We start from the raw sequence: 23748 nt of genomic DNA, 5'->3' as shown, positions 1-23748 counted from the left end.
TTGATGAACTTTTAATTTTTAGGTTTTGTTCTTGTGAATTGAACTTGTACGATATAAATTGAAGCTTTTATGTATGACTTGAACTTTTTACGATATGAGTTGAAACTTTTAGGATATGAGTTAAACTTTTAAGAATTAAATTGAACCTTTGGGATATGTATTGAACCTTTAGAATATGACTTGAAGTTTTAGTTTATGTTTAAACTCGTAAGATATGAATATAACTTTTAGTTTTTAGGTTTTGTTCTTGTGAATTGAACTTGTAGGATATAAATTTAAGCTTTTATGTATGACTTGAACTTTTAGGATATGAATTGAAACTTTTAGGATATGAGTTGAACTTTTAGGAAATAAATTGAACCTTTAGCATATGTATTGAACCTTTAGGATATGACTTGAACTTTTAATTTATGTTTAAACTCGTAGGATATGAATATAACTTTTAGTTTTTAGGTTTTGTTCTTGTGAATTGAATTTTTAGGATATGAATTGAAACTTTTAGGATATGAGTTGAACTTTTAGGATATAAATAGAAATTTTAGGATATGACTTGAACTTTTGTGGATATGAATTGAACCTTTAGGATATAAATTGAACTTTTAGTTTATGTTTAAACTCGTAGTATAAGAATTGATGAACTTTTAGTTTTTAGGTTTTGTTCTTGTGAATTGAACTTGTACGATATAAATTGAAATTTTACGATATGACTTGAACTTTTTACGATATGAGTTGAACCTTTAGGATATGACTTGAACTTTTGTGGATATGAATTGAAGGTTTAAGATATGAATTGAACTTTTAGTTTATGTTTTGGAATTTTAGATTGCCAGAGGATTATTAGAAGAGGTTGATGACGTTATTAGACAAGCAATAGAACTTCCACCAAGAATAACTAAGACACAGTACCTGGCAAAGTGTGCCTTTAATTGTTCTTCTCATTAGCGACAATGATGATGAGAAGGCAATGGCATGTGTTTCAAATAGTGATGAAGACGGAATGTGTTTCGTTGGTCATGGCAGTTCCCATAGAATAGGGATCATAAGACTCTATAATGACAGAGATTATAGGAAGTTTTGTTCTAAATTTTCTTTCAAGTCTGATCCGTACAAGCTTAATGTGATATTAGTGATATTTCTTCGGATTCAGACAATGATTTGACCGACAAAAGTATGGAAATGCTCTTAAAAAGAATTAAAGGTAAAATCTTTTCAGCATCCTTCTCTACCAAGAAAAACATTTTACCTTTAATTCTTTTTAAGAGCATTTCCATACTTTTGTCGGTCAAATCATTGTCTGAATCCGAAGAAATATCACCAATATCATATTAAGCTTGTACGGATCAGACTTGGAAGAAAGTTTAGAACAAAACTTCCTATAATCTTTGTCATCATAGAGTCTTATGATCCCCGCTTTATGGGAACTGTCATGACCAACGGAAAACATTCCGTTTTCATCAACGTTGTCACTATCAATCAAACTCCTTTTCCTCTTGGAAAGTGAAGTAGAGAATTCCTCTATAACCTCTTTTATCTACTTAGAAAATACTAAATCCTACCTATACCATCACTATTTTGAAACACATGTCGTTGCCTTCTCATTATCATTGTAGCTATAGAGATCAACAATTGATCAAAGACACACCCTGTCAGGTACTGTATCTAAGTTATTCTCTGTATCCAAGTTCATCCCGAGTAATAGTACCACGAGGATAATCACCAAAGCCACCAGACAGCTTTATGATGCCAATGAAGCAAGATGAGCTATTCAATGAAACTCGTATTGTAAAGAAGAAGAAAGAGACTGATTCAGAAAGGAGGGTCGAACCTCGACTATATACATGTAAGTTTTTTACTTTTCATTAAGTATTTTGATTTACTTTTATATAAATTTTGAAATACTAATTCAATATATATAATTTTCATATAGGTTCGCTTCACATGCAGCTGACGTGGGAGAATTCATACGCAGTCAACTACCTAATGAATCGGGCGAGGCAATCCAACTTTTGGACGAGGATGCTGAAAGAACACTCCTTGAGTACTTTATATACTTTGAACTAGACAAAAAAAATTAGTTCTATTGTGTTAGTTCATTTTAGTTCGAATGGGCTTGTAATAAGCGTTAACTTAGTTTTGTTAGCTTAATGTGTTAGTTTTATTGATTGTTGCTTTTAATTGTTGTTGCTGGCATAAAATGCCTGTTTAGGATGTTTGGTAAGCTGGCAGGTGGTGTAGCTGCCAAAACAGGCAGTTTCTGCCAAAAATATACCAAGAAAAGCGACCAACTTTGGTCTCTATTTGGTCGCATTTCACTATAAAAAAAAATAATTCTCTGGGCAATAGCGACCAACCTTGGTCGCTACCTGCCCAGATTTCTATTAAAAAAAATATAATTCTGGAAATATAGCGACCAATGTTGGTCGCTTATCTTTAAAAAAAATTAAATTCTTGAATTTAGCGACCAACTTTGGTCTTTATTGTCCAGATTTTAAAATATAATATTTGGATTAGAGACCAAAGTTGGTCGCTTTCTAATGATTAATGATAAATTAAAAACAACGTATTTCATATGTAGAGACCAACTTTGGTCGCCAAATTTATATTATAAATTAATATAGCGACCAAAGTTGGTCACTAAAGTCAAAATCAGAATATTTGGTCCTTTTACCTTAGAGACCAAAGTTGGTCGCTAATTAGCGACCAACTTTGGTCCCTAAAATAAAGGGAACAGCAATATTGCGATCAGGCATGTTTGGTCGCTTTTTGGTCGCTTTAAGCCTATAAGCGATCAACTTTGGTCGCTTTTTGTGGTCGTTTTTTACCGAATTTCTAGTAGTGTCTTAATATTCCCCCTAAATGTTCAGAGAAAATATAAAACACTAAAAACATAGCAAAAGAAGTACAACAAACCTACAAACAATACAGACGTTTGAAGATTTCATTTTTATGTTTTGGATTTTAGATGCACTAAAAACACTTTGCATTTCATAGAGAATAATATTGATCGTTCGATTCTCCACACATTCGTAATTTGATCTTTGTTCCTTACATACACATTTGTTGTCACTTGCAAATGTTAGAGTACATTGGATAATAATTGGAGCAGGAATTTGATGGGTTATGGAAACTAATTAAAAAAATTAAGGAGGAGGAAGAGTGGGCTAATTAAGAGATAGTATTAAAGAAGTAACTGTTGATGTATTAGGCAACATAAAGAAGAAAAGAAAGTGGCCGTTGAGATCTTCATAATAATATTGCATACTATATAATAATAAATAAATAAATAAATAAAATTGATAAATAAATCATTAAGTAGAGGGTAATTTGACCATTCAACTTTTGAAGGACATTTTAGTAAAACAACTTAATCTAAAAGTCTTCACACTTATAATATAGTATGATTTGTATGACGGTACTAGAACTAGTGATGGGTCTATATCGATTCAACTGGTATAAGGAGCAATGGCATCCCAGCTACTTGTGCTTTAGTCAACTTAGTTTTTGTTCGAAACACAGTGGAAAATGGGATTGCCCCTCTACCCCCATTCAACTTGTGTTTTGGCCAATTTACACAAGAGTTGGTAAGTCGATTGGCTGTTAAAAGATAATGTTGGGAGGATTTTCATCAATCAGGCCTTTTCTTGTGTTTTCTCACACATTCTTCTCTCAATGTTGGGACTACCAAATTTATTGTACACATCTAAGTTAAGAAGTCAAGTTAATGCTTCTAAAAGGGTAGGCATATCTTGCTAAACCTATACTCATATCGAATATTTTGAAATTAATCTGGCTTTCGATAACGTAATAGAACAAAGTAACCATACCTAAGTAGCCAAGGGGGCCGACAAATTTATGTGGTCTAAAGCCAAACTTTATGAGTGACCTTAGCTTTTTAATTTTTTTATTATTATTTATTTAAAGTCTATTTATTTTTATTTTTTTAAGCTTTTCTTAGATGCAAAGTTATTTAATTTTATAATCAATAACTCCTAATAAGTATTTCTCAATTGACATTATGGCTAATTCACTTAACTTTTCTTGTGACATTGTTGTTCTTAGGTAAGAGTTTATCAATTTTAATTTTGAAAACTTCTTTCCGCTGAAGCAACGGTAACTTGAGTTATTAATATTATTCCATAAGTAATTTAGGCATTTGGAAAAGAATTAAATCTTTTTTATTTGATTAAGCATATCAATTAAATTGTTATTTTCTAATTGTACTATTTTTCTTAATACTTATAATTCAGAAAATAAATCTAAATCATCAATATCGAATTGATTATTATGCTTTAAGAAACATTCAACGATTAAGGCAATATTTTTTTCAAATTTCTAACATCTAGTGATCTTAACTTTTACTGCCAAATAGAAAATCAAAAATATTTTCATATGCTTCGAATTGTTCAAATCTATTTTGAAGTGAAAAAATAACCTTGTCTATTATGTATAAAAGTAATCAACTCTAAAGGACTCTTCGAAATTTTTTGAGATTTCATATCAACATTCGCATCAAATCATTACTTCCTATATATCACATGTTTCTTACGAAATTCAGGTTTGATATTCATTTCAAGTACAATTTCCTTAGTAGAGATCATAGCAGTTGCAAATTTTTCTTCTCTATATTTGTTAGAAAAAAATCAAAATTTTTCACTTTACAGAACTTCTTTAAACTTATACATAATCTATTAAATGCAACAAAAAATCGAACCCCCACAAATATGGGGCCTAAAGCGGTTGTTTTACTTGCTTTATGGAAGGGCAACCCTTGTAAGTAGCATTTGTTTATTACAAGACACAAATTAGGCAAACTAAGTGTTCCAATTGGACAAGGCCCAAATCAGATACAAACAGAAAGGCCCAAAACTAACCACGAAACAGGCCAGCAATTGTGTACAACATAGTGGAACCGATAGAAAGCAAGCTCCAGCCCAAGTTCTGTGCAGATTTTACAGCGCGTGAACGACAGTAATTATGACCGTACCAAGTGTCGCTAGGGATGCCAACATTGTAGGTGAAGGTGACAGCTTTGGTGTGGTAGCCGTAGATAGTAACATCATACGGTATCCATCCATCGTATCCACTCCTGTAGAGGTACGCATAACAGATCTGATACGTACACGGACCGTATACTGTGTATGTATCCCTCGAACACCGCTCAAAAGCCCTGCTTGACGGATCATCTAACCTCGGTGCATAAACCTGAAAAAATGGGATTGAACAATTTAACAGTAAAATAAAACAATACTAATATCGCGCGACTCAATAAATTGAGCTTAAAGCTATAGGAGAAGTGGTTTACCTGATTTCCATAAGCATCACCAAAGGCTAGACTAATTTGGTCTCTGGTGAGTGCGGGAGAAGAGCAGCTTGTCCTAATGCTCACCGTAAATGAACAGCGGGCGTTCTGCGCATATGATATTCAGATTAATTTTAAAACCCAACTGCTTATTCATCGATATTCGGCCATAATAATGGGCACTCGTATTTTACCATATTTTTCAGATAGCTAACCCCGACAAGTTTGGGGGTGAAGGATAGATGGTTAATTGATTGAATGTATATTTTCTGCACAACCATTTGATAAAACGGAACAAAAATGAAGAAGAAATGAATAAACGGTACCTGGTTCGAAGTGGTGTTGATTATGTCGAGGGATGATAAAGGCTGGGGCAAGAAAACGATGGATCTTGATGCTCGAGCACCGGAAGTGATGGACGCGACGGTGATAACGAGAAGAAAAAGTAGTCCTCTGATCATGGCTGGTGACATCTGGAATCCTGTTTTGGACTTCTATTGTGCTGAAGTTAAACCAAGTTTTTGGAATAGAATGGCAATCGGAGATTACTAAATTGTGGCAAACTTGGAATAGTACACGAGTACAGTTGAGGGTAATAAGGAAAGGGCATATTCGTCTTTCCGCCCCTTGTGAGGGTGAAAATGAAGGGATGAAACGTTTGGTGAAAGAAACGGATGGTAAGGATTACAAAATAGTAAAAACGTGGTTGGCGTGGAGAGCTAGTGCACAGGGGAGAATCGGATTATCCTCAAGAGACTCAGTATTGGATTTATTCGGGGGCGCCATGTATCTTAGTGAGCAAGTATAGGGACATACTAGTCTATCCAATTAAATTGTTCGATGATGTAATTTAATATCTGATAGGGATGGTTTGTTTGGTGGCTGGACCTGCGAGTTTCTTATGTCAATCTTTTGACTCTAGGTAGCTGCTATCTTACCCCTTTCGTCGAAGATAATTTTCCATTGAGAAGAAATACAGAATACGTTTGAAAAAAAGAAAGAAATACATAACAGTCCTTTTCTTGAGTTTACTTCCTGGTTTAGAATTCACCCCGGGCATTATGAGATGATATGCTTTAGTTCAATCATTTTTGAGAAACCTCTGATTATACGCAACTAAGATTATTCGACTAAGTTCCCACACCATCCAGTGTCAAATGTCAATGAGCATATACGCAGGTCAATTAAGTGGTATATTAAAATATTCAAAAGGCTACCGATTAAACAAAATTCAAAGCCTAAGGTAGTATCGTGGCTTGCATTCCTTCTAATCTACATCGTGCCAGCTTGATTAACACGACCCAGAGGAGTTTGGCAAGGTCGCCAGTGGTAAACTCCAACTAGCAATGTTTCCTTGAAAGAGCCATACATTTGTATTCTACAATTGCCTTTTGGAGTGGAACTGGATATTATTAGGGCCTTAGGGGTGGCTGGCGAGAGCAGACAGTAATAGGCACCTCACCGTGGTCCATCAAACATGAACATATATTATCCTCTAGGCAAAACTACAAAAGTGTAGAAGGAGAAATATTCTTGTCTCAAGTACGTGCTACACATGAGAGCTAGAAAGGATTGTAACGAACATACCCAATTCAGAGGTCCAAAACCATATTCCATTCAATTGAAAGGGCATTATAAGGATATAATCCCAAAAAGAACCAACCAACATGTCAAAAGATGTAGAGAGGGAAAAGAAATCCACCCCTTCTCCACTCCTCAAACGAAAATAGTCCTTTACGATAATAGAAAGCGGTATGTGGAATGGTTTTCTTATCAGGCCAAGCAAAATAAGCCATATTATAAGCGTTAATGCAAATAAAATAGCTGACAGAGTATCCAGAAGTCAAAGGAAGATATAAAACATGCATCAAACCTATACTCTTGATTCAGGAGCTTCGCCTGAACAAGAGACTGGGGAAAATCTTCATCAGAACTCCGTTGGTGGTTTCAACCTAACAAGTCTCTTGATTCTATCTTTGTCAATGTTTTCCAGCAACCCCTTCAAAATAAAACAGTGAAACAATAGCATTAGCCCAGACAGCACCAAACTGAAGACAACATACATTGAGCTAACAGCCAAACCAAATACTTGTTTCTCTTAGCTATCATATTGGACTGAAAGGGTTCATCAATTGAGACAATCAGTTTGAGTAAACCTACAGCATGATTTAGCAAAATTCCTAGATGGTATAAACAGTGTGACCTGATGGATGCAGTAAATCATGCAAGTCATCTAGCATTGGAAAAAAAGCATGTGGTTTTGCATCAAATAGGTACAATTTGAATTAAGCTTAAGAGTATTCATAACCGCCCTATGCCCTCTCCAAATAGAATCACACCATAAACTTGAGAAGATGAGAGCTTCAAGTATGTGAAATTATTTATGCTCCAACGCAAAAACATTTTGGCTTACCGTCCACACAATTTCATCCAGAACCAAGCAAATCTTTCCATACTTGTCCAAGAAGGATCTCTCTGTTGGAGGTTTTCCACAAACATCCTTAATAGCAGATGTTATAACAAAGATTGCTTCAGACACTGCAAATAAAGCCAGTGAGATTCCATAAAAAATAGTGGAAGGAAAAGTTTAATGATTCTACAAGTGTAGAACAATCACCCTTAATAAATGGAATAGCTACCCTCTGTGACTACAGATAATCCCTGCAGGACAACAGCCACACAGCTTAAAGAAAGACAATACAGCCTCACTGATGGCAATTGCCATAACATTGCCTTTTTTCGTAATCCGCAAAATGGAAGCTGCAATGCAATTTTCCATCTAACCTAATGGTATTGTCTTCCTCCTCTAGAGTTCATACACCTCAAGTATAAGAAAAGTCAGCTCAATTATGTGATCAATACTATAATATTGAAGGGCTTCATATTGGATGGACACCATAATGCAATTAGGTAATCAACCTAAAAGTAAGCTGCACCAGTGGTAGGCTTCCTTTTAAATTTTGACCACATAATACTTAATTTGAAGAAAATTTGATCATTTATCTTTACACTCTTGTCGAGTAACTCCAATATTTGACAGTCGATACAATGGTAGGAAAAACTATTGGGACCAATTTGTGTGCACCTCAACTATTCCACGAGATATATGCTACCTCCCGCGTGAACAAATACTGCATAACTACGCATGGCTTAGGTAAATAGGAAGAAACTACCTAATTTTTATCTCTCTGTTGAAATTTGAATTCTGATCTTTCACGGTCTTCATCCCTTTCCATTGACTGATAAGTGATACCTTTAAGTACTTAGGGGTCGTTTGGACAATGGTGGGATAAACCAGGATATTGCATGGGATTAGCTATCCCACCTTCTATATGGGATAGCCAATCCCACCATTTTAGTATAAAACTTAACCCGGGATTAGCCTATAACCAAACAAGGGATAAATACAATCTCAAATTTTATCCTGGGATTATTATCCTTATCCTCTTGTACCGAACGACCCCTTAGTAAGTTGAGTTACATTTGAAGATTTTTCTTTTATGCATATGCATAAAAAGAGAAAGAATGATATACTCAACCACTAATCTCAACATCTCAAATCATGAAGTCATCAAAGTTTGGAACATTCAACTACCTCAAAGTTTGCAAAGGCATTATTAGCCTCCACATAATTAAGGTCAGAACTGGTTTGCCTTATTTCAACTAAACTATCTAAATCAATTGCCACGAGCATACTTTGAGCTACATACAACAACAACCCAGTAAAATCCCACCCAGTGGGGTCTGGAGACGGCAAAAATAGCATATCAAAATAAAGTTTGTACATAAAATGAAAAAAAGACAACATGATTTGCAGTTTCTTTTAGCATAAATTAATTGCTGACGAGGCCTTAAACAACTGTACCATGCGTCAGTAAATCATTATCTCTTTTCTTGAAATATTAAAGTTAATGACTCAGACTTACAGGCAAGTTCATCATACTCATCCTTTCCTACAATATATATGCTGACATCTCCAAGTACCGTGTATACAATGTAAACAGACCTGCAGAGGAAAAATATGTCAAAAGACTATATATAGAAGAATTGTCATGAAAACAGTCCTAATTACTAGCAAACCACCCTTTACTACAAGAATCTTTTGCTAAGGTTTAGCTAAAGGAGGTTGAGTCCAGAAGCAAGCACCCAATTGATCTGAATTCAATTCCAAACACTACAGACATAAAGGAGGAAGCTTGGGAAGCAAGCATCTTGCCTGTTCCTCTCTGTGTCACCCTCCCTCCCCACATCTCCAACTAACAACTGTTTTTAGCTATATGTTATTGACATTGGTCAGGAATGTGGACCACCATATAACCAGATAACAAATTTACATACTTGTGGCAAGCCACTAGGAGTTCTTCATTCTTGACCCCTTTAAGATTCTCTGCACCCAGCTTAACTAAGAAAGACCTCCAATGCAGACGCTCCTCTGCTGGTACTCCATTAAAACTGCAAGTGAAGATGTACTAAAAGTGGTAATTCCTGCCTGGAAAAGAAAAACTAAAGAAGCTGTGTCTGGAAAAAAAAAAGGCATCTTCCTGCAGGAGAGACTTCGATTGAAGAAAAAATAGCATCTTTACTTTATTGGCAGAAGGTAAGATAGATAAATTTAATACATAGAGTTACTAAGGATAGTTGAAATAGGTGAGCGCTACGTTAATATTATGCAATAGGAGGATAACTAATAAAGTAAGTGATAGTACAAGATGAGTAATTTTATATGAGAGTGACACAAGACGAGTGTCAAATGCAAATATTAGGATGATTATGCGATTATACAAGATTAGATAATATCATAATGAGTACGGTCAATAGAAGGACAAGCAGCACACATAGGGATAATGAAGGAAGGTTGTCAAAGATGGTTTGCTCATGCCTTGAGAAGACCTAAAAATGTATGAGTCGGTAGGTATAACGAATGAGAATAGAAGATGTTAAAAAGGGGATGAGTATACCTGAAACTAAATACAAAGAAATCTCAAAAGACCTACAATCTCTTGGAAATTGGAATCCATACAAACTTGGCAAAAAACAGACACAATGGAAAAGCAATACTAGGCGATCTAGACAATATAGCTAGTCGGGATAAGGATTAGTCGTGTATGTACAGTGCTTGCTGGGAATCTTTTTAGTCTATTTGAAGATCTGTCTGTCAATAGAAAATGAAAAGGACCTCAAGGCTCTAGTATCAGAGAATTCTAAATCGTGGATTATCGGAATGTAACAAGTCCAACTGGAGTAAAATGGATGTTGAGAATTCATATAACCGACCGCAGCTAACTTAGGATTGAGGCATAGTAGTAGAATTAGTTGTTGTTATTGAACAAATCCCACCCCAGGGAGTGATGGAGCAATACCAAATTCAGTAGAAAGCAGCTAAGTAATCAACATTTAAAAATGAGCACTAAAGTAACTAGAGACAGAAGGCAGATATTGTTGATACCACAAAATAAAAAAGCCTTATAACCACATATCAACGCAGCTTGTTAAACGGATACCATAAGAAATAAGGAAATCTATAAGATAAAGCAGCGATTTAAACAGGAAATTCTCAAGTATTCATTTACGCGGAGAAAACAGAATCTTAGCTGTGCGTTACCGTTCGACGAGGATGTTGCCCTCGGAGTTAGCAAATAAGACAGCCAAAAGCATTTTCTAACCCTTTTCCGAATGCGATTGTTGCTGATCTGATCGGCGAACTCGGATCAGAAATCGCCGTTGTTGGTCGCTGAACAATTAGTTTGATCGGTAATTGTATTCTGACCCCTGTCTTCCCGAATATTTCTTGTCCTTTCTTTTATTTTCCTTTCATTTTCCTTTTACCGTCGTCCGTCAGGGAGAAATGTGCCTCCTTACCACTTGCCACTTTTTTCCCTTTTTCCTGTTTTTCTTAATTGAATTTTTGGAATATTTTCATTGGCTACTCTGGTGCTTGACGTTCTTTCGGCTAGGGGTGTTCAAACCGAACCGGAAAATCGCATCAAACTGAAAAACCAAATCAAACCGATTAAAAAACCCGACTAGATTTGGTTTGACTTGGATTGATATTGAGTAAAAAAATCCGAACCAAACCGACATATAAATATATAAATTTTATTTTGTTATGAAACAATAAAAGAAGAAGAGTATTGCAGAGAAAAGTAGGGAGAGAGAATTCTTATTGATTTTGGGATGAATTACAATGGAATAGAACCCTCTATTTATAAGGAGAGATTGGTTTAGCCACCAAGAAACCCTAAAATCTCTCTAAAATATAGACATTCACCTTAAATAGAATTCTATTTATAACACTCCCCCTTGAATGTCTATTCAACAGATAATGTGCCTCGTTAAAACCTTAACTAAATAAAACCCAATGGGAAAGAAATTGTAGAAAAGGAAAAGAGTACACATATCTAACAATACGCTTTTTGGTTGCCTCGTTAAAACCCTTGCAAGGAAAACCCAATGGGAAAAAACCTTGTAAGGAAAAAAGAGTGCAACGCGTATTAACTCCCCCTGATGAGAGCATCAATTTACATCTTTAAGCATTTGCATTCCAATCTTGTGCACCATCTTCAAAACGATCTTTGGTAGAGACTTGATAAACAAATCAACCATATTAACTTGAATGAATATATTGCATCTTGAAATCATCATTCTTGATATAGATGTAATGTCTTCATAAACTTCCGTAGAATGGCCTTTTCAATATCTCCATAGAGGTATTCTCGCTATCACATTATCATGTTTATAGTTATAACAAGATACATATGTGCACAAATTGTACTTAGGATGTGGTACTTCAAGACCAAGAATTGTATATGCTTTAAGCGACTTAAATCCTTCATGGATTGTCATATAAATTAAGTCATATAAGCCATCATATAATAGACCTTAGATGTATATCAAGTTTTTATGTCATGCTAGACATATAAGATATCGGAAACTGATTGCACATACCATTGACTTTATACTTTCAAGTATTGTCACACCTCTTTTCTACCCCTCAAAATAATAATAATAATATGTGTATGGGCCAAAGAGTTTTTCCAATTAAAGTGACAAAATTTGAATAGGGATTATTTTATTGTTCAAAGTCGCCACTTAGAATTGATTTTTTCGGTGTTCCAAGTCACCATTTATTTGGATCCCTAGTCAAAGGAAGGTTTGACTCTATTTTAATCGGTCCGCGAAAACAAAGTTCGGGTAAGGAATTATATTGACCGGGGAGAAGGTATAAGGCATTTCCCGAGTCCCGTGGTTCTAGCACGGTCGCTTTATTGACTTAAACTTGGCTTGAATTAATTTTGGACAAACTGCGATTTATATTATTTTCATATTTTACCTATCCTCTTTTATCTCTTGATTATTAGAAAAAATTAAAGAATATTTTTGAATAATAAGATGTCATAACCACACTACGCAAGCGAATGCGTGATCGACGAAATTTATTATTTAGTCATAACGGCGCTACGCAAGCGAATCCGCAGTCATGGCAGATGATTGTTAGCACGTTATTTACTTTTGAAAAATTATTGCAATTGTGTTGGAGGAAACATTAACTCTCTTTTTTCAGAAAATTTATTAAATGTCACTACCACGCTACGCAAGCGAATCCGTGAGTATGACAAAAGATTTATAAATTAATTAAAACTATTGAATATGACATGAAATTGATGAATTAACTTATTAAAAGTTAAGCGTCACGCTACACAAGTGAGTCCGTGAAGTTAAAGCGCACTTACTATTTGCCTAACGTTTAAATTAATTAAAGGGAAACTAGTTAATTAAAATAGTAGAAAAAACTGATATTATTATTATTTTTAGAGCTTTATAGTTGGGAAAAATTATGCAAATAAATGTTGGACCAACTTTACTTATTTTAAAAGAAATGAGCCAACTTCTTGTTAAAAAAATGGGCCAGCTTGTATGGAGCTTTTGGGCTGCTGGAATTTATTATTAAAATGGGCCATGAAATAAATTTCAATTGGCCCAATGCTATATAGAAGAAAAGGGGTAATTTTGTTGTTCAAAGGTAAATGAGCCAACTTTTATTTTTGATTCAATAAGGCCCAAAGTTGATACAATCTTAGCTCTTTACTTAGTTTAAGTTCATGACCATTAATTACATAGTCACAATTGTATAACGCCCACTTTACAAAAATTAGCCATTTTTGCAAATCCGGCAAAATAGCCAGATTCACAAAGATATTATCACAACATTCCTAGAAGCATATGTTGGCAGTGAAATTTCTACAACTAAAACGAACTCATGCTATGTGTTATACGCCTAAAGTCATTCATGGCATACTTAGCATTGTTACTCGGATATAATAGCTTGAAAACATGCTTAAAAAATCCATAAACGACTTACATATCACATTCAAAAACTTACAACTCAATATTCAAGTATTATGAAGGACTATATTCACATTATCACATGCTTGATACATAACAATAACATACAAGCTCTTTTGTTGTCAAACTATTCATCACATCAAACACATTTAAATGGTGCAGCATGTTCAAGTTGTTTCCATTACTGAAAATACGTACATTACGAGTCTTAAAGGATTACCTGGTAGCAAAAGAATAAACAGTAGTTCAGCAACTAAAGCAGCATAAAAACAACAGCAAAACCAGCAGCAAATCTGTGTTAAAACAACCCGAAAACTTAGAGTGGAAAACCCAGAAACGAACTCTAAAGATGACTTATACTTTTCTAAAAGTTTGCACTCTAAGATTCACTCCTAAAGCTCACCATTTCAGCTTACTTTTCATGTGTTCAACTGTTGAATTTTTTTTGTTTTTGTGACAAAGCAATTATAAAAAATGCTCCCTGGAAGTGTGATAGAGTTCGGTTTTATGTATAATGTTGTGGCCGTGTGCAAGGTTGCGCGTTCATCACTGCATACCAACAAAACCAATCACCTGAACAGAACCTGACTAATTTGCTCACACCACAACCTCGTTAGTTTTGAGACATTTAACACATAGGAAATCGCACGTTTGGGATGCAGTGCACCTAATAGTTAAACATTTCTACCATGTGTTTGAATGGTTGCATGTTTCATCCCGGCCTTAACTAACCCTTTAAGTATGTACCTCTTTTCTTTTATTTCTACCTCTATTTAATCACTTTTGATTTTTTTCGTCTCTGTCGCTTTTTATTTTTTGGCATTCTCCTTTTTTGTCACTCTTTTATTTTTGTCACTCTTTTTTTTTTCTCTCTCTTTTTTTTCTTTTCTTTTTTTTTTTAGTTTATTTTTTCCTCAGTTAATTCTATGGTTATGATCGAATCCGATGGGGATTGCCAACGTATCATGACGCCGCATGAATCAGATCATTATGTAGTTCAGAAAAAATCAGGAATAAAGTACACAAACTAACTCTCATTTTTTACTCATATACAAATAACTCCACGAAAACTCTTAACAAGGAAAATGATTTTGGATTTTTTTTTGGTAGAAAGAAAGGATTCAAAGAAGAAAGAATTTTTTTTTAGATTTCAATTTTTTATTGAATTGTTGAAAGTGAGACTTCTAAAGAAGAGCGGTTTTGTTTTTTTGAAATTCGATTTTTTTTCATTTTGTTTTTGGAATTGTTGAAAGAAAGAATTTAAAAAAAAGATTTTTTTTATTTTGTTTTTTGGAATTTTTTGAAATTAACACTTCTAAAGAAGAAATAAAATATTTTTGAATTTCGAATATTTTTTTTCAATTTTTGAAAGAAAAACTTCTGAAGTAGAATTTTTTTTTTTTGGAATTCAACAATTTTTTTTTTGGAATTTTCGATTTTTTCTTTCATTTATTTTTTTTTGTGATTTTTGAAGAGAAAAAAAATCTGATTTTGATTTTTTTTGTGGAAGAAAGACTTATAAAAGAAAAAAGAAGAAAATATTTTTGAATTTTTTTTTGATTTTTTTAAAATTGGGGTCTCTAAGAAATTATTTTGTAAAGAAGGAAGTAAAGGGAAATATATTTGATTTTTTTTTAAAAAATTGGGGGGCGAAACCGATGAGGTTTGCCTACATATCTCACATCCGATGAGAATCAGACCCGCGTAGTTTGGTAAAACTGGGTACCTTTTTTTTAATAATTCTGCTACACTAATTTTCTAAAGTCGGTCGACAATGCAAGTAAGCCTTCCAAATGATGTATCAAGTAGCACATACGTGAACATGATGATTTCAAATAGGATACCTGTCTTATACGGACCCGGCCCCTGTGCCGAGTTTCGCTAAGTCAAATGCATGTGATGCACATAGAGCGAACCTACTAGGAAAATCCGGTATGAGGTTTGTTCTCCTAGGTTTAAATCTTGGTGGAAAAGGTATCTAGACTGGCTTACTCGAGCGGACAACTCGAGCCGAGGAGGGTCAGTGTACCGGTAGCATTGCTTTCCGGCTTAACTGGTGGTGCTCCCGCCTAAAATAGGTGTGACTAAAATCCTTCACCGGGTGACAAACACCTCGGCTATCTCAAAGAAAGCGGGCTATGTCAAGAAAATGTCCAATTTTAATTCAAGAAGACTCGGAGGGGGTGCGGGAGAAGACAGTTTATATATACCGTTCAAAAATATCAAAGCGGTAAAAAGCAAACAAGTAGCACATTATACCCAAATAAATCACAGTATATACAAAATTAATAAAGCCAAATAAAAGTCAACATGTACAAGCTCGAATTCTAGTTTTCCCCAGCAAAGTCGCCAGAGCTGTCACACCCCTTTTCTCCCTCCAAGAAATATGTGTGCAAAATGTAATGGATTGTGAGTTAAAGAACTTTTCCAATTAAAGTGACAAATTTGAAATAGGGATTATTTTATTTACAGAGTCGCCACTTGGAATTGATTTTTACTGGTGTTCCAAGTCACCTTTTATTATAATCCCTATTCAAAGGAAGGTTTGACTCTATTATTATTGGTCTGCAAAAACAAAGTCCGGGTAAGGAATTCTGTTGACCGGGGAGAAGGTGTAAGGCATTCCCTGAGTCCCGTGGTTCTAGCATGGTCGCTTTATTGACTACATTTGGCTTGGATAAACTGTGGTTTATTTGATTTTTATGCTTTTCTTATGTCCATTTTTATTTATTTTAAAAAGAATTAAAGAAAAAATATGAATAATAATCTAAAACTTAACTAATGAGAGAAAATTATTGTTATGAGTACTAATTTAAAAGATGAGAGTAATGAGAGAAAATTATCAATTGACATTGCTTAAAACTAGTAAGATGTGGGCTTGTCTTGACATTGAATGAGACAACTCACTATTGGGTTGATGGAGTCAAATGGTCTCATGTCCAAGACAAAATCCAAAAGCCCATATGCTTTTGGACTTTAAATCTGCAGATATGGCCTTTTAAAGCTATGTTACAGATTTGGCCATATCTTGCTATTTGCAATCCGTAGCTAACTATTTATAAAAATAAGTTTACAGATTATTTTTCTAATCTACAACTTAACTACCTTACTAAATAAGTATTTTTAAGAGATAAAAAAAGATTATTGGGACTCTAAAATATAATAATAATAATAATAATAATAATAATAATAATAATAATAATAATAATAATAATAATAATAATTGTGAGCACGTGATTTTTGCTTCACGGAAACTACTCCAAAAGAAATCAAAAAAATAAAACAAATGTCCTTTAGGTACAGTTTTAAGAATTTGCGTGACATCTTTGGATAATTGTTTGTATTGTTGTCTGTGAATGTTTATCTTGTTTTAATTAATTAAAAATACAAAAATATATGTGGCATGTACATTTAGGATTTAATTGTGCACTTAGGAATTAACTGAACCATGTTTTGTTTCTAAATGAAAGAAAATCACAAAATATGTATTTGTTGCATTTTTGTCGTTTTATTGTCCAATTGTGCGATTTTGTTTTTTTATTAATATTTAATCTTGTGTGTCAATTATTATTTAGGTTTAATTAATATTTTTAATTTAATTTTGGTTTTACAACTTATTTTAGAATATTTGGTAATTAGGAATTAAAAAGGAAAATAATAGAAAAGAAAAACAAGTGAAATAAGAAACACATTCGGAAATAGGCCATTTTTTGGACCCAAAATCAGGCCCAAAACACCCCATTTACCCGGTCCAATATGCCTGATCTCTCAGAGGACTCAAACGACGCCGTTTAGGCATCTCAAATCTGAACCGTTGATCAAACAGATCAAACGGTCCAGTTCAGCCCCAGCATTGGTTCAAACGACATCGTTTCAGGTGATTAAATCTGAACCATCCGTTCCTTTTGATCTAACGGTCCCAGGTTTCCCCCATAACCCAGTCCATTTCACCTCGGGTCGACCCAGTCTCACAGCATGGCCAAACGATGTCGTTTCTTATTAGTAAAATGATCCAGGCCGTTGATCGTGATTGATCCAACGGCCAAGATCAAACGCCCCCTCCCGTATATAACCATAATACCTTACCCCACGCCCCCAAACCAAACCCCTCCTCGCCCTATCATCTCTCTCAGACTCTTCAGAGACGCCCCCCAAACCCTAGCCGCCCTCGTTCCCTTTGCCTGAAACCCGACGGCAACAACACTGCCGGTCACCAAATTAACCCTCGTTCCCTAAGCCATCTGACCACCCTCGCTACAAATCCGTTAACCGTTTGCCTCAAATCAACCTCTAGCTTCTCGAATCTTCAATCGAAGATTCGAGCAAAACCTAAACCTACCCTAACCAGTCCCAAACCCATACCACGGCACCCCCTGACCTCCCTCGTGCCCAAAATACCTTTGGCCTGGTTCGAATCTTGCTAGAACCATTCGAACCCCAAATGGAACCAAGACCCCTATGAAGACCAAACCTGGGTCTTGTCCGAAATTAAAGGAATTTGGGCGTCTAATCGACCTTAGTCGAAGTGTTCTCCGTTGCGAACACTCGATTAAGGTCCGTTCGACCTCAAAAAGTTCGAGTCAAGAGTTCGACCTGGGTTCGTTTAGTTTCTGTTTTGTTAAGGTACCTTTTTCTCCTTTCTTGTTCTATTTTTGTTACGGTTAATTGTGTTTAGTTTAGTTATAATTCAGTTTTTGTTCATTGCTTCTTCTTCTTCTCCAATCAGACCTTTTTATTTGGTCGAGTCTGCTTCTGTTCATGGTCGAATATATGCTATTAGCCATGTAATTTGTTAGTTTATAAGTTCCCTGTTTTTGTCAATACCACTCGAATCACTTGTTGGTCCGTTTATTCTGATTGTTTGTTGTTAACTGCTAAATGTTATAGCCTGTGTAATCAATAAGCGTCGTCGATTAGTCTTTTAGGCTTGAATGTTATGTTAACATGATAATAGTTCAACCTTTGGTTCATACCAGTATGTTTACCATCCTGCATCTTGTATATACTTGAATTAGAGTTGTGTTTGCTCATTCCCTGTATTTGGTTTGACCTCCTGTTCTTTATAGTTGTTCGCATGAACCTCCTTCCTTGATTCATACTGCTTCAATTTTGGCTTGTATTATTGAATCCCTGCTCAATCACTGGTTCTGAGTTGATCAGGATTGGTTCCCAATATGATCAACTCATTCCCTTTGATTGATGCCTTGTTTGAAATGATCTGGCCTTCTGCTCTGAATCACTGTGTGAATTTGATAGTGGGAATTGGTTTATAGCTGTAGTAATTTAGTGATCAATTAGAAATTAGTTGTTAGGGTTACAACTCATAGAATTTTAATAATAGATCAATGAAGCTTAGGGCAGGACAATAATACACAGGGGTTAAGGGGGTAAATTTGGGATTTAGCAGGTCTGCAAGTGGACTGACTTAAGGGTCTGTTCAGTGGATAATAGATACCATTAGTTTAATATCAATGGGGAATATAACATGATAGTATGAGAGTTAATAGGAATACTATAATAACCCATAGTTTTGATTGAAACAATAGGGAACAAGGCATGCAAGTGTGGGGAACAAAATAACTTCAAACAAGAAGACATCAAGTAATGGGATTCAAAGGGGGATGGGAAGTTAGAATCTGATACTTTCAAGGCAGAGATAGCAGACCTGTTTTCGGGTTATAAATAGAGTCATTTAAGACAGATTGAGAGGGTTTTTTTGGAGAAGAGAAATTAGTTTTCTTTCAGTTTTTTTCAGAGAGTCTAGGCTGGATTTTTAACATTTAAGAGTTCAGTAATTTGAGAAAAAAACAGGCTGGTTTTTAATCCTAAAAGGTTCAGTGTTTGAGAGCTAAGAAATTGAAAAGTGAGGTCTTTTCTTTTACTGCTGAATATCAGAACTAGTACTGTTACTGTTTCATTGGGTGTTGCTGGAATTCTGCTGGGTTTTTTTTTTATTCTTCCTGAGTTTGCTATTGGTTATTTGATACTGTTTAATTGGGTGCTGCTGGAATTCTGCTGGTTGTTTTCTTTCTAATCTGTTACTAGGTTGTTCTATTACTGTGTTGCTGGGTATTGTTGTTGTTGTTTGCTACTGCTCTGCTGATCCTCCTCTTCTTCTTCTTCTATTGTCTATTACCAGGTACACTTTCGAATCACACTGTGATGTAGCTGTGAGATGTAAAAGTGAAAAGAAAATGCTCGAGTAGTGGAGTACTTAGTGCATCTGTAATTTAGTAGATAAATGATAAGTTGTATAGTCTATCTTTATAACCCAATGAAGAATGTGGGCTGTGGAGTTTGTATCTGATAAGGACTGTATTGGACCATTAATTTGCCTTTCTTAGTTGCAAATTTAGTAGTTTAATACCAACTTTAGTAGCATAGAATTAAAAAATCAAACTTCCAAGTTAACTGTGCTTTTCCCGAATAGTTAAGCATGCCCATTATTGTCAAGCTGTTTAGTTAAATAAGTGGAGTAAGATGAAGATATCATGAGTTTGTTCTATTGAACTTGTCTGTTTAAACTTGTTAGTTTCACTAGCTATGAAGGTTTTAATATTGTCAACAGTAGGTAGATAATGATTATTGGCAGCCCATTTGCTCAAAAGTTGAAATATAATGGGTTTGGCTTCATCATGTAAAGCAATTGGCAATAGCCTGTGTATGTTAAATCAGACTCGAATCCGCTTCTGTGAGTCGAACGCTGAACTTGGAACGAATAATGCATGAAATATGGGCGTAGGAAACAGGCTCGATCACAAGACCATCCTTAAAAATCAAATAATAGAGTTAAGTAATAATTGGTTGGGACCTACATTTTATGTTTAGAGACGAACTTAATAGAAAAAATGTAGTCACTTTAGGATCATCCTTTTAAAATAAACGAGATGAGCCTCGCTAAATAAAACGCACAGATTGCGGGGCACTCACAAATGTATGTATTAATTACTTAGAACTCGGGATCGGCCGCTTAGCGAACTTCACGGCCTTTTCCAAAATAACCACGCGTTAGTCTCTTTAGGTGCGTACTTTAAATAATTTACTCTCTTAAACTCGGGTGCACATTTATGTGACCAAAATCCAAATCTCAACGAAGTCGAAATGTGTCACTAATCACGGGTACATTGATTGTGACGTGGTTCAAGATGCATTTCCACGACGTTGCAAATTCCTTTTAAAAAATAATGAATGAGACGAGCCTCGACAAACAAAAATACACAAGTTGTGGGGCCCTCTATACGTGTTGGTAAAATTACTTAGACTTCGGGATGGATTGTTTAGCAAATTTCACGGTCCTACCCAAAATAATGATACGCTAGTCGCTTTAGGCGCGCCTTTAATAATTTAATTTCTTAAACTCGGGTGCACATTTATGTGACCCAAATCTAAATCTCAACGGAGTCGAAATGTGTCGATAACCACGGGTACATTGATGTGACGTGGTTCGAGATACGTTCTCACAACGTTGCAATTCTCTGTTAAAATAATAATAATAATAAAATCGGTAAAGAGTTAAAACTTGCATATAAGCTCATAATTGTTAAAATCAGATAAATAAGCCGAATGTGACAGTTGAGCAACCGTGCCAGAACTGCGGAACTCGGGAATGCCTAACACCTTCTCCCGGGTTAACAGAATACCTTATCCGGATTTCTGGTTCGCGTACTGTAATACAGAGTCATTCTTTTCCTCGATTCGGGATTAAACTGGTGACTTGGGACACCCTAAATCTCCCAAGTGGCGACTCTGAAATAAATAAATAAATCCCGTTTCGATTGTCCTTTAATTGAAAAAACTCCCTCTGCGGGTGCGGGTAAAAAGGAGGTGTGACAGCTCTGGCGACTCTGCTGGGGATGACAGAACCCAGAATCTCTGGTTCAGGGTTTAAGAATTCGAGCTTAGAATAATTGTTATGTTTGGCTTTATCTGATTTTTCTACATATTTCGTGCTAAATGTGTTAAATGTTGTGCCGAAACCCTCCTTTTCTCACCTCCGGGGACGTGCTTACTGGTTGAGACTCCCTATTCTGTTAGTGTCATACCCTGAAATAAGAAAGAGGCCGGACGAGTTACAATGTTGGACGATCTCGCGGGTCCCTGGTACGTTGCCCCCTCATCGACTCGAGTTGTCCGCTCGGGTACACAGTCTATAACAAATACCTAGGCTTTGAACCGAGAATAACGTGACTTCATGCCGGATCCCTAGTAGGAACGTTTGTTTGCATCACGTGCATTTGACTTTGGAGGCTCAACACAGGGGTTGGGTCTGTCTAGGACAGGTGTACCAAAAATGAAAAAGACCATCCTGATGCATCTTACTTGCTACTTGTGCATTTATTTGCTTCGGACTTGCATGTCGACCGACTTTTGAATATTTTGAGGAAAAAGAAATAGCAGTATGAGGGTTAAAGAGAGTTAATTGCCTGTTTTGAAAAAACCAATGTCCAAACAGTGTCGAAACTCTGCCGAATTTTTGAAGAAAAAAAAAGAAAAGTAAAAAGTCTGGTTTTCAAAAGAAGTTTGTTTTAGCGTCCCGAACTACGCCGTTTTGATTCTCACAGGGTGCGGGATACATAGTCAACCCTCATCGGGTCCAACTTCCCTTTTACAAAAATGTCAAATTTTTTGTCATAAATAAGTCGGGTGACGCCATTCTTGCTTAAAATAAGCCGAATGTCCCCAAAAGGGCACTGGAATGCTGTTTTCACAAGAACAGCCACCCTGAGTCATTTTTAAAATGGTTTGCGGGTACAGCCTTAAAATCTTCATTCCCGAAGTGCTGAAAAGCAGTGTTCGGAACCGGATCTTCCTTTTAATCTGTGGAAAATTGAAAATAGTCAATTTGTTGAGTCAATTAATTTTATTTCTTAATCACCTTAATAAATGTGCATGATGAGCATGATGCAGAATGAACCTTTTTCAATAATGACTAAAATCCCTTTCGAGTTGCGGCTATGGTGGGATGATTTAGGTGGTAAGGGGAAAGATGAAGTCAAGAAATATCTAAAAGGTCTTACGAGTTTATTAGAAATCCAGCCTCGGGGGGATATCATAAGAGCTCTGGTCACCTGCTGGGACCCGACACACAATGTCTTCCACTTCCCCGATTTTGAACTCACCCCGACTTTGGAGGAAATAGCCGGGTACATCGGAAATGTTGAAGTTCCGATAAGGCAAAAATACCTGGTTTCTCCAAGAGCTGTCACCGCGCATCGGTTTTTAGATTCATTAAAGATATCCAGGACGGTCCATAACCCAGATTTGGCTGCGGGTTTTTGTAATCCGCGCTTCATATACGACAGATACGGTCATGTCGGAGGATTCAACAATCCGGGTAACAAGTTATGCAGCAAAAGTAACCGTCAGAAATGGGATGAGCATAGACGAGTGGCTTTTATGATAACCTTTTTGGGCCTTTTGGTGTTTCCAAGGAAAGACGAAAAAATTGATTTGAAAATAGTTGGGGTCGTCAGTACCTTGCTCACTCAAGATGAAAGCACTCTTGCACCTATGATAGTATCTGATATCTTCCGAGCTCTCATAGCCTGCAAAGCCAGAGGGTACTTTTTCAAGGGGTGTAACTTGTTGTTACAAATATGGATGACTGAGCATCTCTGCCACCGTTCCCAGCTCTTGAGTTATGGTTCCTCGAAGAAAACTTGCATAGAAGAGTTCTACACAAGAATCAAGGGGGTCAGTCTACCTGAGGGAGTTACAGAGTGGACATCATTCTTTCGGACCCTCACCACCAGCCAAATACAATGGACTCTAGGATGGTTGCCCGTTGATGAGGTCATATATATGCCGGCAGCTAGGACCCACTTTCTATTGATGGGGCTCAAGAGCATTCAGCCCTACGCGCCATATCGGGTTTTGAGACAACTCGGGATATGCCAAATAGTGCCACAGGAGGAAGATCTAAGTTCTCAAGTAATTGAGATTAGCCCTGACGGACAGTTTCCTGAAGCAAGAGTCCGTCAGATCTGGAGTGAATGCCAATATTTAAAAGCAGATACTTGCGTGCAGGATCGGGCCAAAGGCGAAGTGGCGCTAGGATACCTTGCTTGGTACAAGAGAGAACTTGAGCATGAAAGGCCGGCTAAAAG

General features: G+C 35.9%; 2 protein-coding genes across 2 annotated transcripts; both read right to left on the bottom strand.

Annotated features, from left to right (window-relative positions):
• Positions 1-4705: 4705 nt before the first annotated feature.
• On the bottom strand, positions 4706-6744 carry LOC107780331 (embryo-specific protein ATS3B-like). Its single transcript, XM_016600855.2, has 3 exons — positions 5626-6744; positions 5303-5407; positions 4706-5202 (listed from the first exon to the last, which is right to left on the bottom strand). The coding sequence occupies exons 1-3, from the start codon at positions 5770-5772 to the stop codon at positions 4867-4869; spliced, it is 588 nt and encodes a 195-aa protein (XP_016456341.1). The 5' UTR covers positions 5773-6744; the 3' UTR covers positions 4706-4866.
• Positions 6745-7052: 308 nt separating this feature from the next.
• LOC107780332 (uncharacterized) lies at positions 7053-11137 on the bottom strand. The gene is made up of 5 exons (XM_016600856.2): positions 10902-11137; positions 9638-9751; positions 9226-9305; positions 7713-7837; positions 7053-7298 (listed from the first exon to the last, which is right to left on the bottom strand). Exons 1-5 carry the CDS (start codon positions 10952-10954, stop codon positions 7227-7229), a joined length of 444 nt encoding a protein of 147 aa, XP_016456342.1. The 5' UTR covers positions 10955-11137; the 3' UTR covers positions 7053-7226.
• Positions 11138-23748: the final 12611 nt, after the last annotated feature.

The sequence above is a fragment of the Nicotiana tabacum genome, chromosome 6 (genome assembly GCF_000715075.1).
Source record: "Nicotiana tabacum cultivar K326 chromosome 6, ASM71507v2, whole genome shotgun sequence".
In the NCBI taxonomy this organism is placed as follows: domain Eukaryota; kingdom Viridiplantae; phylum Streptophyta; class Magnoliopsida; order Solanales; family Solanaceae; genus Nicotiana; species Nicotiana tabacum.
This window is presented reverse-complemented; position numbering and strand designations above follow the sequence as displayed.